The sequence below is a fragment of the Thamnophis elegans genome, chromosome 8 (genome assembly GCF_009769535.1).
Source record: "Thamnophis elegans isolate rThaEle1 chromosome 8, rThaEle1.pri, whole genome shotgun sequence".
NCBI classification, from domain to species: Eukaryota; Metazoa; Chordata; class Lepidosauria; order Squamata; family Colubridae; genus Thamnophis; species Thamnophis elegans.
Genome location: NC_045548.1, coordinates 61167863 through 61183757, shown reverse-complemented (window position 1 = coordinate 61183757; position 15895 = coordinate 61167863). Strand labels below are relative to the sequence as shown.

The 15895-nt window shown below is 36.6% G+C and overlaps 1 protein-coding gene across 1 annotated transcript in view; it reads left to right on the top strand.

The window, feature by feature from the left end:
- The window catches only part of CSMD3 (CUB and Sushi multiple domains 3), a 791530-nt gene that overhangs the window by 506997 nt on the left and 268638 nt on the right, over positions 1–15895 (top strand). The window contains 1 exon segment of the mRNA XM_032222292.1: positions 6653–6765. Coding sequence (XP_032078183.1) covers positions 6653–6765 — 113 coding nt within the window.

The window sequence follows — 15895 nt, the reverse complement described above, 5'->3', positions numbered from 1 at the left end:
ACTTTCATGCAGGGGACTGAAGGCAAAAATGTGGCTTTTTCAGGCTCGTGCCTCAGCGTGCATATTTTCTGATGAGACAAACTGAGACAGGAAGATCATTTTATCACAATTTATCAGAATATTCAGACAAAAGGGATTCCTCATTCAAAGAGGGAACCCCGATCTTTAGTTTACATCCCCCTTTGTAGTCCACATAACAAGGAAATCTGTAAAAGGAAAGTTGATAACAGCAGACATGTTTACTAAAATGAGGTCTGAAGGGGAATAAATTGTAAGGAGGGTTCACAAAAGGGATAAGCCAGACCCCAATTTATACTAACAAATGTTCTTATCTGGAGCTAGTCTTCAGCTGGTTTATCAGTTTAGGAATGTTAAAAGCTAATAAATCTGAACATCACTTTAAAAGAGAGAATATAAATCAGATTAAAATGCAAAGTAACTATGTTAGTTAACAGATTTAAAAACCCATGTCATCTGCCTCTCAGGACACTCATATCTCATTTTGCCAAGACCTGGGAATCACAGAAAGCAGAGCCAGATTAGCTTTGAGAATCCAAAGTTCACCTAGGTGAAAGATCATATTGAGGCCTTATCTATTTCTGTCACACCAGTCAAAATTCATGGATTTTCTGGAATTTCCCTATAGCTTGTAATAAGCCTGAACAAGAATAGGTTTACAGGAAATCAAGACTTATTCTAATTTCTACACTTCATTCAGTGAGTTGATCTGAGTGGTGTGATATCTGAGAGGCAGAAGTCTGTGAGGTCAGGAGACTATGAGTTCGATCCTAGGTAGCGTCAGATATTTTTTCTCTCTGGGCACAAACAGAGAATATTTGCTGTGAATTCTGCATAGGCATCAGGAAGAGCATCCAGCCAGTAAACAATCAGGTTCATTGAATTGCCCTGGGTCCATCCGATGCAAGGAATTAAAAGGTCACTAAAAGAAAAATAGAGACATAGTATCTCAGTGGCTAAGATGATAAGCTTGTCAATCAGAAAGGTCAGCAGTTCGGTAAGCAATTTTATAATACAAAATAGCCAAATGTATTTCCAGTACAAATTTAAGCCATGTAACAGAGTCAGCTCACATTATTTACCCCAGCTTCTGCCAACCTAGCAGTTTGAAAGCATGTAAAAATGCAAGTAGAAAAATAGGAACCACCTTTGGTGGGACGATAACAGCGTTCTGTGTGCCTTTGGCATTTAGTCATGTCAGCCACATAACCACGGAATTGTCATCAGGTAATACTGGCTTTTCAGCTTAGAAACAGAGATGAGCACTGCCCCCTAGAGTCGGGAATGACTAGCATGTACAGTAGTGGCCAAAATTGTGGAAACCTTTTGGGAAAAGTGTACAGTATTTTTGAGGTTTGATGGCTAATAACACCACTTTTGGGGGGAGCAGTAACATAAAGTTATATATCCTCTGTCCAGGTATCATAGGTTTTAACCCACTTTAGTCTTTTCAACCTTTTTGGGAGATAAAAGTGGTTTAAGTAAGGCAGATTCCTGCAGTCTGTGCCAAACAGTCCTTGTACTCAACTTCGCATTGCATTGTGCCATTTCATCTTGTATACACCCAGATTTTCTTCTGTCACATAGGAACAGTCTCTTTAATTGTTCTATAATCACTTGCTGTTGTTCACCTTTTCCTGCCTTTACCAATGTGGCTTTGTAGTGACTGAGTCTCCTTATACCTCTTCAAAAACCTAGAAATGCCACCTTTGGTTAAGTTTCCACAAATTTTCTTTTAATTTCTTTATTACTGTAGCCTTGTTCACTTAATAATACTATTTTACATTGCTTTCTGGGTGACCAGTCAACTCTTTGCACCATTACTTTAATTTTATTATGTTTTACAAGCTCACTAAATGAAAGAACATAAAAAACCCCAACCAACTTGATAGCGATCACATAACACACTGACAATTGTCCTCCTCCTCTCCGCTTCAATACATGATATCAATAACTGAATCATACTATGTTATCTGATTGGCTCATTGCCAAAGCAAGATGACACCTGATTGGCTCTCTAAACAATTGTGCTCATTGGCTGTAATCAGATGAAGGAAAGCTACCTGATATCAACATAAGCAAGTTGTGCTTCTTTTTTCTGGTTATTTGGCTATAACTTTTCATAGAATACAGATAATTGAACAAACTTTGTTGCATTACATTCTTAATTAAATTATCTTTCCATTGATATATAATTTTATGGTACTACTCCAAACAAAGGAGTGTTATTAGTCATCAAACCTCAAAAATACACTTTTCCCAAAAGGTTTGCACAATTTTGGCCATTACTGTATGTGCAAGGGGAACCTTTACCTTTACCTTAAAAGAAAAAAAATTCAATGAGTTGATCTAGCTATTATGCATTGTTGTGCTATTTTTCTACTTGATAATTCATCCGTTTTCTCCAAAGATTGAAGAAAAGCCATTAGTTCTTGATGGGGAGATAAAAGAGGGAATGTTGAAAATATTTTCTTGAGAAAAGGATTTTGAATTTCACAATTTTCTCAAAACATTGTGTGATCTTAGAATGGATCAATTTTTCTGTTATCTAGTCTTCAAGTTTATATTTATATTAAACGCCTTACTTGTATTTCCAATAAATGTTTTCATAAACATTTCTTCTCCTCTGAGATAATAACAAGAATTAGTAGATCTTAAATACAGGGATAACAATCACGCTTTTCTTGTATTGATCTAACCATATTTCTTTTAAATATCATGCACCTTAGAAGAAGTTACATATCTGATCTGCAGAATCAATTCACACAACTTTGGTTTTAATTCCTCTGTTTATTGCTTAAAACTTTTTTTTTCTTTCCTGTTGCTATCAAGTTCTGAAGCAATCCTTTTGGTAATAGGAAAAGATGAAATCAAATAAATTTTATCTTTTCCTACTGTCTAGTGTTATTTCTTAAGGGACGTGATGGCTCAGTGGCTAAGACACTGAGCTTGTCAATCAGAAAGGTCAGCTGTTTGGCGGTTCGAAACCCTAGCACCGCGTAACAGAGCGAGCTCCCGTTACTTGTCCCAAATTCTGCCAACCTAGTAGTTCAAAAGCATGTAAAAATGCAAGTAGAAAAATAGGGATCATCTTTGGTGGGAAGGTAACAGCATTCTGTGCGCCTTTGGCATTTAATCATGCTGGCCACATGACCACAGAGACTTCTTTGGACAGCCCTGGCTCTTCAGCTTTGAAACTGAGATGAGCAGCATCCCCTAGAGTTGGGAACAACTAGCACATATGTGCGAGGGGAACCTTTACCTTTGCCTAGTGTTATTTCTTACATTGTTTCTGAAATATATGTATACAATTGTAGAGTAAGCATCTTTTTTCATGTAGTTTTCCTGAACATTTTTGAAATTTAGATTCTAATTGACGTTAGAGAAGCATCATTCATCTCTTATTAATGATATCATTCTTCTATAGAGATATGTCTAAGGATCTTTGAGTTGAATAGAAATCATGATATTGAACAAGGAGCATGGTTCAAACATGGTTAAGATGCTGGGATGGAGGTTAGCAAGCCCGTGTTTGAGATTTGAGTCTCTGTCCTTTGTCTACTTCCTGCTGGGGACATGATAGGAGTTCCCAATTGGGTATTAGCAGAGATGGCATTCTACCAATTTGGACCGAATCATCTGAACCCGTAGCAGAGCTCGTGGGAGGCTCCACCCACCCATACCCAGCTTTATGGCAACCCATTTAGGCCCCCTTTTTGCCAAAAGTGCATGTGCAGAAGGATCTGTGCATGTGCGGAGGTGGCACACACACTCACATTTGCAAACTGGTAGGGAAGGTAAGTTATACCAGTCCTGGGTATCCCCCAGGCAATAGTGATATCACCAGCTAATCTTTTCAATCTGAAAGTGCCTTGCTTCTTCTAGCACAAGTGCAAAAAAAAGAAAAAAAAAGACATTGAACTTCAATATGAGTTCATATCACAATAGTCTTTAAATTCCTCTAATATAGTTTTAGTATTATCATTTCCTAATATCCGACCTTGCATACTTACTGATTTCTCTGCTCTCTAACTTCTCAATCTCCCTTAGGTAAATATGAATCATTTTTCTCTGCATGTCTAGTCTAGTTTAAGATGCTAATGTTTTGTAGCAGCCAGTTCAAAGCAAGACGTACATTTAACAAGACTGATGAAATTACACTGATTTGTTATGAATGCAAATGAATGTTCTATCTTTTTTTTTCTTATCAGAGTATCATTCAGGGTGATGTTAGCTTCACGGTAAAGTTAATACTATATTATAACAAAGAAGATATAGTAGACAAAGGTGTGCAGATAATTTGCTGATTTTCTTTCCAATTTGCAGTACTGTCAAGCTGTCTCAAAGTTATTTCATGTTCCAATTGCATTTTTAATCTGTTTTGCAAGATTTATTCGTATGTATGTATGTATGTATGTATGTATGTATGTATGTATGTATGTATGTATGTTTTTGTAGATTTTCACAGGTGTAGATATGCTGGTCTTGTTATATGCCTGTGAATTCAGACAAACATAATGGAGATTCTTTGGGGATACATTTTGATGTAGCAGTTCTGTAGAAAATAAAATAAGATTCAATTTTGTTGGAAGAAAAGGTTGTATTACCGCTATTAAGAAGCTGACAAGTGAATCTAAGAAGTTCTATGACCTTCTCAAATTTTTGGTCTTTTCAAATCCAGTGAAATGCCCAGTTAAATGATCACTATGAGCATTTGTTACTCCATTAATTTTTAATAATTAATAAAACTACTGGAACAATATTTTGGTATGGCTTTAAATATCCACATGACCGATTTCTAAAATCTCAGACGAAAACTATCCAAATTTTAAAGTGTGTTTTAGGAGCTGAAAAAGGAAAAAAAAATCTTCTACAAGAAATCATAAGACATATGTCCTTCCTTCCTTCCTTCCTTCCTTCCTCAGTTCTTCTGGATTTTTTTAAAGACATCTAAACATATTTCAGGTTTTGCACTTCACCTTTTAAATATCCCTGCCAAAAATTCTCATAATTGTAGTCAGGATATGTCTGGAAACTGATGGGGAAAGTCAGAAGGGTAAATATGGTCTCAAGTGCTTGTTCCTGGTCTAAACTGATTAGAATTTGGTAAATTCAGTAGAATCTAGATATATCTAGATACACTATATCAAAAAGCATTCCACCTTTTGGGATAGTTATGAGAATACTTTATATTACAAGAATATGAACCAGCCAAATCCATTTGCAGGGGACAGTAAGATAATGGACTTCTCCTGGGGGAAGTTCACTTTGAAAAAGATATCTATTATCACACTCAGCATGTTTAAACATGTTTTTCGGCTGACAAAAAGAAAAACCAAAGAGAGTTCAAATTGTATGATAATATCTGAATAATTCAAAGTTCAAGATTGCTAGAAGCCAAAGTTGGTTTATTTAATCAAGATTGAACTAATATATATTTCCACAACATACTGGAAACCATTATGGAGTTTTAACTAATGTCCAGATTGCAATGTTAATGATTTATAGATGTGCATATGGCTAAAGGATCAGTTATGGGAAGAAAAGGTACTTGCATGTAGTTTCATGGAAGAAAAGAATTACTAAGTTTGTATCTGTGATGAAGACCAGAAGTCACTTTACTTTATCATAATAGAGTTTTTAGTATTGCATTGTTTTTACGAAGTCCAACAGAGTGTTTGCATATCAATGAAACACATAGGTTTAGCTCTTAGACAATGGTATGCAAACTGCAATGAATGGGTTCAAAAAGCATGCTAAGCTAAAACTGAATACTGTTGTGGTTAATGTATGAAGCCTGCATGAGTAGACAAACCTATCAGAATATAGTATAATTTATGTCTTCATCAGCCTTCACTATGTTAGTCCCATTTGAATCTCTTGTAATAGTGTGAAGGCAAAGAAGATCTATTATTCTCTGATTACAGGGCTCACGAAAACCTATTCTTGTTTTGCCAGCTGAACAGATTTCTTTTGAACTCTGTGTCAATGGCAAAACAAATAAAAATTGCTGGCATGCTGTGGCATTAGGATATTATACTGTTAAGTAAAGCTGTTAGTCAGCAGGTACCTACAAGATACTTTCTCTTAATAAGGTGTGTGTGTGTGTGTGTGTGTGTGTGTGAGAGAGAGAGAGAGAGAGAGAGAGAGAGTGAGAGTGAGAGAGAGAGAGAGAGAGAGAGAGAGAGAGAGAGAGAGAGAGAGAGAGAGAGAGAGAGAGAGAGAGAGAAATGCTTGCAGTTACTCAATTATGGAAAACATAAAAGATTTTCAGTTAGTAATTTCTCCTGATTAGTTTCTTCTCCTTCTCTCTTTTTTCCTCTGTTTTCTCCCCTTCCCTCTCTCCCCCCTTCCCTTCCCTCTCTCCCTCCCCCTTTCCTTCCCCTTCCTTTTCCCACTTCTGTCCTCTCTCTTCTTTCCATTCTCTCTACTCTTCCCTTGTCCTGTGTTGTCCCCTTTTTGATAGTTCTTTTTTTTTTTTCTTTTCAAATGCTAGTATGCAATTAATATGAAGGTCTAGCTTTTAAAGACTGGAGTGCTATAATCAACTTCTCTGCTTGATTTTAAAAAAAAAATAGTTTTATTTCATAGTCAATTTACAGCTAATGGACTTTTTTATTTTGTTTATGATTAGATTAACAGGAAGCTTTGTGCCGGATTTAATCGTTAGCATGAACAATCAGATGTGGCTGCATCTTCAGACCGATGAAAGTGTGGGCTCAGTTGGTTTCAAAGTTAACTACAAAGGTAACTGTAATCCCATTAGAAATTCAACTAAAAAAGGAACACAAATCTTGACTTTCCTTTGGAAATAATATTAACATCTGTGTTGTTTAAAATAATTTCAATAAATACAGAATTAAACAAAATACACGTATGTAATATTAATCAGTGGAACAACTTGCCTCCAGAAGTTGCGAATGTTCAAAGACTGGAAGTTTTTAAGTAGATGTTGGATAACCATTTGTCTGAAGTGGTATAGGGTTTCCTGCCTAAGCAGGGGGTTGGACTAGAAGACCTCCAAGATCCCTTCCAACTCTGTTATTCTATTTTTTTTAAAAAAAATAACACTGTTATAAGCCAATGTGAATGATTGCCTGTAGGGTCTTTCTTTCTTTCTTTTTTTTCCTTTTTCCTGTCTGCAAGTTTTAGCAGCGGGAGCTTATCTTACAATTCCCAATATAATGTTTGATTCTAGGTATCTCAGATGATGAGTATGGCATTCTTTTGTCTTAAAAGGAATGAAGTTAAAGGCATTTTTATGCAGACTCAAAAAGCCATGCTATCAAAGATTTATTTATTTTTTTCCTTTTAAAGAATGATTCAGGAGGGGAGTTATCAACATTCTTGGAAATGTCTTTTGTACATTTATACATTATATAAGTTTCTGGACAGAAAAGAGAGGAGAAAGAACCCTCCTGGATTTCATTCTGAACAGTGGTATGAGTTATTGATCTTATGCAGTGTATCTGATTAATATTTCTCTTCCGTTGGTTGTAGAAATGTATCCTGGCAAAAGAGTGGAAAAGCTACAAGGTTGGCTAATGACAAAACTGTCAGTAACACAATGCTCTAAGCAAGCGGACTTGAAAATGTGTTCCTGTAGTGAATCAAGGGAACATTATATACACTTGACTCCAGTCATTCTTTAAAAGAAGAATACTTTTTTTTTCCTGTTTGAGCTTCTAGCATTGTAACCAAAGCTCAAATTTGGCAAGTCCCCCCTCCCTTCCCCCCCCCCTGGGGAGCAGAAAGTAAAACTGCTAGATCCCTATATAAATATGCTTAGGGCTTGTTATGAAAAATATTTCCGAGGTGGCGCAGTGGTTAAATGCAGCACTGCAGGCTACTGCTAGATCAGCAGTTCAGCGGTTCAAATCTCACCGGCTCAGGGTTGACTCAGCCTTCCATCCTTCCGAGGTGGGTAAAATGAGGACCCGGATTGTTGGGGGCAATATGCTGACTCTCTGTAAACCGCTTAGAGAGGGCTGAAAGCCCTATGAAGCGGTATATAAGTCTACTGCTATTTATGGTAAATCAACTTCATATTTCTATTGTGTCCTTTTATTCTTTGAGTTTGCATTTTAAAGAATATTAATAGAATAGATAGATATAATTCTTCATTGGCCAATTGTGATTGGACACATAAGGAATTTGCCTTTGGCTGATATGCTCTCAGTGTACATAAAAGAAAAGATACATTCATCACAGATCATAAGGTACAGCACTTAATGATAATCATAGGGTACAAATAAGCAATCAACTCATACTAGGAAACAATCAATATAAATCATAAGGATACAAGCAACAAAGTTACGGTCATACAGTCATAAGTGGCAGGATATGGGTGATAGGAATAATGAGAAGATTAAAAGTAATAGTAATGCAGACTTTGTGAATAGTTTGACAGTTTTGAGGGAATTATCTGTTTAGTAGAGCGATGGCATTTGGGGAAAAACTGTTCTTGTGTATAATTGTTCTGTTGTGCAGTGCTCTATAGCGTCTCGTAGGAGTTGAAATAATTTATGTCCAGGATGCGAGGTGTCTGTAACTATTTTCACAGCCCTCTTTTTGACTTGTGCAGTGTACAAGTCCTCATTGGAAGGCAGGTTCGTAGCAATTGTTTTTCCTGCAGTTCTAATTATTTTCTGAAATCTACGTCTGTCTTGCTGAGTTGCAGAACCAAACCAATTACATGTTCTTGCTTCTGAAACCCTGTGCAAGAGGTATTGGTTTGGTAGAAATAGGGCCCTCTGAGAAATAGATGGTCCTATTATTATCTTAATTCCCAAATACCTTAGAATACATTGGATAGCTTTGAAAACAAATTAAGAAAAAAAAAAGCATCATAGATCAACCTAGAGTTTTCACATGAGTCACAAATGTCCAGGCTCATATTATCCTACATCAGACATATTAGTAAAGATTGCTATAGCATTCTAGAGAAAACAGTAATTCTGGGAAAAGTGGAATACAGAGAAGAAGCAGATAACCAATAGCAAAATGTTTTCAAGTACAGTATGGATTAGTCACTGTTGGAGTTTGAATGATCAGATTGAAAGCAGATCATTCTAGGGAAAATCTATGCCATTGCTAAGCATTGATACTGAGTTAATGAATTTGACATCATCAAGATGCAATTTTATTGCCTAGTTAGTTAGTTTGGTGGTGCTAAATTGTTTTTTTCCCTATTTGTTTATATTAAATTGATCAATATGGTCATCAATCTGAAAACCATGACACTGTTTGTCTAACATGATACCACAAAGTACAAACCAAACACTATAAAAACAACATCCAGAACAAAATGTGCTCCATATGGAAATTATGGAAACTAGCAACCAACCTATCTGTACTCCACTAACTTCATAACCTCCATGCCCGAGAATGCACTTTTGCTGCTGCAAGTCATTCCAGAAAAAGCAATATCTGCTTTAAGATATTGCATACAGATGTTCCATTATGCATTATAAAAATATTGCACAGTTAAAATAGCTAATCAAAATTTTATAGGGGAAGATAATATATGTTGCTGCTATACAAATGACTACATGGAAAACATTATTTTCAAAGATCTTTAGTGGAAGTAGATTGGTTTTATTAAGTTTCCATTTTGTTAAGCTTACCTGGTGAACCTGGAAAATTTAAAAAAATAATAATTCTGAGGTAATACCAGCTTTGTCTTTTTCCTATGTAAAGTCAACATGTAATATTACCGTGTTTTCCCGAAAATATGACATGTCGTCATAATTCAGCCATGCCACATTTTTCTGGTGGGCAAAAATATAATCCTCCCCTGCATATTAGCCCCCTGACAACCCCTCACCTCCAGCCAGGCAGAGCGCCACTCACCAACCTAGCAGTATCCCAAGGTGCCAAGCCACGGGAACCTGGGGGGGGGGGGAGGCAAAGGTAATTGTGTTGCTTGGCACCTTTGGGATACCACTAGGTTGGTGAGCAGTGCTGTGCTCAGCTGAAGAGGGTGGTTGCCGGGCAGCTGCTCTCTTGCAAGTGGGCTCCCACAGCCTCATGGGCAAATGGCTGTGTTGTGCTGTCGCAGCAGTGTAACACAACAGCCATGAAGTGTCCACGCTCATGAGCAGCCACCCAGCAAACCCCCTTTGCAGCTGGCTCAGCACCATTCACTGACCTAGGGGTATCGCCAAGCCATGTGAGTGCTTGTTCATCGCTGCCCGGCTTTCACGGCTTGGCGCCTTCCAAATGCTAGTGAATGGTGCTCTGCATGGCTGGAGAGGGGGTTGCACGAGTGTCTGTTCCGTTCTCGCTTACCCACTTCCCAGCCTCATGATGCATGGCTCAGCTCTCATTACGGAGCCAGGGCACCTCTGTCCCCGCCGTCGCCATCCCAGTCTGGCTTTTTCTGTGGCTTCCAACCTGAGTCTTTTAGCAGTGGCCACTCTGGGCGCATGCTCTATAGTTGTACGTTCTGCAGGCAGCTGGCCCACAACCCCCCCCCCCATAATAAAGCCCAAGCCATATTTTGTAGGTAAAAAGAAAATAAGACTCTGTTGATTTTCGGGGAAACACGGTATTTATATCATCTCATCTCTTTGAGAGATTCCCTGGAACATATTGGAAGTAGGAAGAAGGGACCAATTTATATGGACCTGAAATGGGATTAAATGTACCAAAATAACAGAGATGTTTAATAGTATGCATAGCTAGCGCTATTTATTTTTACTCAATAACAATGTTTTATAATATACTCCAGAATGAGATTTATGAAACAATCTCATCAGAGAGAAAACATGTTCCCTAAATTTGATTTGAGACTTTTTAATAATCTAAATATCATGCATTGTAACATGGTTGCTTTTCAATGCACAGATGTATAACTCAAATCATGCAGATGCTATTTTTATTGGAAATATTCAATGGCATCATTATATAATCAAGCTAGGTTATTGGAATATATTCTTAGTTAATATATTACTTGGGTCTATATTCCATGGCATTTGTGAATGTATTTTGTAAATAGATGCCTAGGGCATGTTTAATTATTCATAAAATTGATGATTTAATTAATGTTCTATAAAGGAATTTGAATATGTCATTCTCCACTTTATCTCACAGCTTTCTAATGAAGTTACAAAACAGTGTAACAGATATAATTTTGTAATTAGAAAAAATGTTTGTAATAAAAGGACAGATACACATATACTGTAACTTTCTGATCTTCCTGTGCTGAGGATCGCTCTGAATTTTAAATACAATACTAAAAAGAATATGCTTGTTGTAATTAGACTGCCACCTGCAAAATAGTTATATTACTACTAATCACAACCTTACATTCATTTTTTTTTATTTCTGTACATTGAGAAAAGGATGGAAGTATTGCTACAAATAGCAGGCAAAATAAAGCAAAAGTAATGTCATATATTATGGTGATGACAAATTGAGAACTGTAATTATGTCAGCAAATGTCAACAAGACTGTTACTCAAATGGGATCCTAAAATATTAAGGTGATTCTGCTTATATTATAAACCACTCTTAAAATATCCTATACGGAATGAGTTCCTCACCACCCAAGGAAAAAAGGGTGAATATTAGCTTAATATTTTGAATTAAATTTTAATTGTTTTGACACCACTCAGAGACAGAATGCCAGAACTAATGATCCACAATTAATTTATTTATTTACCTAAGACTAATGTAAATGTTATCGATTAAGAAATTTAAATATTTAAAGTTAATTATTTAGTATTTTACCATTAGCTTATTTAGTATACATCCTTTGTATTTATCTGATTGTTGGCAAGAATAACAGAATAAGATTTCTGTATGCATGTAAAATTTGACTCCAGATGGTTTATTTCCTTCCTTCCTTCCTTCTCCTTCTACCCCTCCCTCTGTCCCCCCCCCCACCCTCATTGTTTTTGGATAGTTATGAATTGTTGCTTTGGAATATACAGGTTTAGTTATTCTGGGTTGGTCCACCAGTTCACTACAAAAAAAAATCTTCTGGAATGGAAAATGGAAGCTCCAGATGTCTTGCGACTTTTTTTTAGCCTAGATTTATATGATTAGAAGAAAAAATGGAATGTTTTGGATTTTCATGAAATATTGCATTTCTGGGATAGAACATTCTGCCCATTAATAGAGGGACAGAATACATATCAACACAAGATCAGGTTTTGAAGCTGAATTTGAATTGCACATGGGAAAATATGTTTTAGATTGGTTCTGCTATAGAGTACAATGAATCTTAGGCAAACTGTATGATAGAAGCTCTCTGAAGTACTTTTGGCAACTTCATGTCCTTTTCTATTTAATGATTTATATGATATCATTCTGTTGCTTCATCAAAGACTGTGGTTTGATTAGTACTTTTAGTTCTATGTCATGATGGTGGATTATCAACCATTGGTCTGGCTTTTTGATGGAGGCAGAATGATTAATAATGTGTGGGGAAAGGGGCTGTTTGTGATGCTGTACTAAATTTTGTTTTTACTCCAATCATTATGCAGTGATGCATTCCATTACCCTATTCTGAATAAGCCAAGCCTTTTGCTGTAAGTCTAAATTATTTGCTCAAATTGCAGTTTATGGTAGAAGACATTTTTTTTTTTTTCAAAATTAGGCCTGCTGGAATAATAACCTAGAGAAACGGCTACATTTACACATTCCTGGCTTGCATCTGGGATTAACTGCATTTATCAGTATTGGTTGTCAGAAATATATCTGCTGCATATAATGTGGGTTGCAGATATAAAAACAGCACAAGATGAAAACATTCAGGTAGACATGGATATGATTCATAATTGCAGATGTTCTCATTATTTTAGAATGATGAAGCATTGAGGGCTGTTTAAACTGATTTTTGTAGCAAATTAAGGAAGAATAAAACAATATGATCCTTTGAGACATATCTATCTACTTTCTCTTTGAAATACAGCTCCATAAGACATATTGTAAAAATTACAGTTGCATGATGGACCTGAAAAATTATCTCTCTCACTATTTTTTTTTTATATTTCACAGGAAAGTAGATTTCTATCCCCCCCATTTTCCTTGATGTAGTGAAAGTTATTATGAAATGAATTCAATCTTCAATCTGCTTTAGGGTTTCATTTTGGGAATCTTTCTGAGTTTCTTCACTTTTATGCATAAAAGTTCTTTAAATCAATCCAGCAATAGTTTCCAAGTTGTATTTTAAGCACTTTTTTCTATTAAATTTAAACCTGAGTGTCTATGAATGTCATAATTAACAATCAAACAAGAAATAATTGACATGGATATAGAGGGGTTCAGATGGTTTTATAATACTATTCGGAATTATCATAAAGTTCATGCATTTTTTTCTATTGTTTAATTTTAGAACAAAGATTATAAAGATTGTAAATATAGAAGATTATCCACTTAATTGCTTTTATTAACATGATATGTCTGTGGAAACTTTAGAGAAGTAATTCAGTCTCGTGTTAAGTTGTAGACCTAACTTAAGCATGAAGGTAGTTGGGTGATTTGAGGCCATTCATTTCATCTCATCCCATGAAAGAAAACAAGAGCAAAACACCTATGAAAAATTTTGCCAAGAAAATTGGCAGGAAAGGCATTAAAAAACCCCTCCAATGGGCTACATTCACCATAATCTCTCCCATGTCTCATGCTACTAATACGAACCACCACATTAGGATCTATGTTTACTAAAAATAGACCTCCAGTTATGACCACTCATTCAGCGCCCACTTAATTTTACAATGGTACAGAACAAGGGAACTTCTGACCAGTTTGAAACATTGTAGCCATCACAGCATCCTCACAGTCACATGATTACATTCTGGGTATACCCTTATTCACAATCACAACATTGCAGTGAACTACAATAACATGATTGCAACCTTTGTAATCATCCCTGCAGGATTCTCACAAGCAAAGTCAATGGGGAAGCCATCGGGGAAGGTTGCATGTTGTCCCTGTAAGTCACTCCTGTTGCCTCAGTGCCTGCCTGTACCCCCCCCCCACACACCCATGTTCCTGACCTAAGATTTTCACCTTTTGCCACTTAATGATCTTCATGCCCTGGGATTATAATGGAAAGCAAGACTGACAGGATTGCTATTGCTAAGCAATACAATTCAATCACATCACTTAGCAGCAGCAAAACTAGCCCCAATTGTTATTATAACCCGAGGACTAGCTGTTACTTATAAAAGTAAGAAAAGAAACAGATTCTTCAGCTTTGGTTACAGACTTTTGACAAACAGCTTCTACTTGCTGCCTTTTAACTTGGATTGCTTATCAATGTTAAATGTCTGTACCTTGCTACTTTGGTAAAACATCTTTTTGGGGGGAGAGAGAAAGAGAGGGGGGAGAGAGAAAGGAGAGATGGGAGGGGCGGAGACACAGATGAGAGAAAGATGGGAGAGAGGGGGAGAAAGAGAGAGAGAAAGAGAGGGAGGAGAGAGAGGAGAGAAGGGAGAGAGACAGAGGAGAGGGGAGAGAGAAGAGAAAGGGGAGAGAGAGGGGGAGAGAGAGAGGAGAGAGAGAGAGAGAGAGAGGGAGAGAGAGAGAGAGCGAGAGAGAGCGAGAGAGAGAGAGAGAGAGAGAGAGAGAAAGAGAGAGTCTACTAAACAATTCCATGAAGGACTATTTTGTTTACTCTTTTTTGCTTGTTTGTTTAGGCTGACATCAAAAATCATTCCGTTTCATTCCTTTCATACACACATTCCTTAAAGTTTCAATGAAGAGTATTGTTTTCCTTTTCTCTGTAAGCTACATAAGGCAGATGCCCATGTGTTCTTACTAGTAGCAAGCTCAAATTATTATCTGTGTTAGGCTTGTGAGCCACAAGTCAATCAAAGCCATATAGTAGTTGTAAAAGTATTGGATTTCCTCCATAGTGAAGAAATGTTTAAGGTGTCCCGCCTCCCACAGAATGGAACAATTGTGAATCTGTTAATGTTTCTCAGACAGCTCAAATTAAACCTTACTAAAATGATACTCAGCTTCTGGGGAATGCAGGGAGACAGCATTTGAATGGCAACAATATGGAAATAGTGCCATGTTACTTTCCCCCACCACACATTCCCACTGTAGTGTACAGCTCAGAGGCTTCCTGGGGGTCTCCCAGTACTAACCATGTCTGATCCTGGTTACTTTTTAGGATCAAACAGAGTTTGCTGCCACAATATTTTAAATAAAACTTAAAAGTGATACATCACTTTGATAGCCTTCTCTTGTGTGCCTTTCTGATATGAGGCATTATAACTCTCCTTGTATCCAGCAAATGTTGCGGTCTACTATTTGGATCTGAGTTATTGAGAGATATAATCCAAGATTTTGAGGCACCACCATGATAAGAAGGTCAGTGCTGCTGCCTCATATATAGACTAAATGAATTTTCCATCACTTTTATCCAAGGCAAAACAGAAATGATAACATTTTAGCACCTTTTCCAAAGCTTGAATCAATTTGATTGATCCATTCACTACATTTTTTATAAGCATTAAATGTTCAGCATGTTAGAAGAATATTCAGTCTTCTGAGAACCAAACTCTTGGTGCCTTGATTATTTATGCACAAAGTCTATTCCACTTTTTTCATCTTCTAACCTTTGAACCCCCTAAATGGATGAAGTGGTCTACTTTTTCTACTTCTGTACCTTCTAAGATCTTTCCCCAAGCTTATACTTTTTAAATAAAGGAGAGCTAATTTTAGTTTAGTTTAGCTAATTATTTGCAATAGATCCTTGAAAGCTGGTAGGCTTAGCTCTTTTTAAAGTAATTAATAGACATAAAGGACAATAAAACTGGGGGAAAAACTATTTTTAGAAATGTTTATTTAAAATTCATATAAAACTATACCTCCTGACCCTGACTCATCTTCAGGAGCTTCAATATCATCCTAATTCC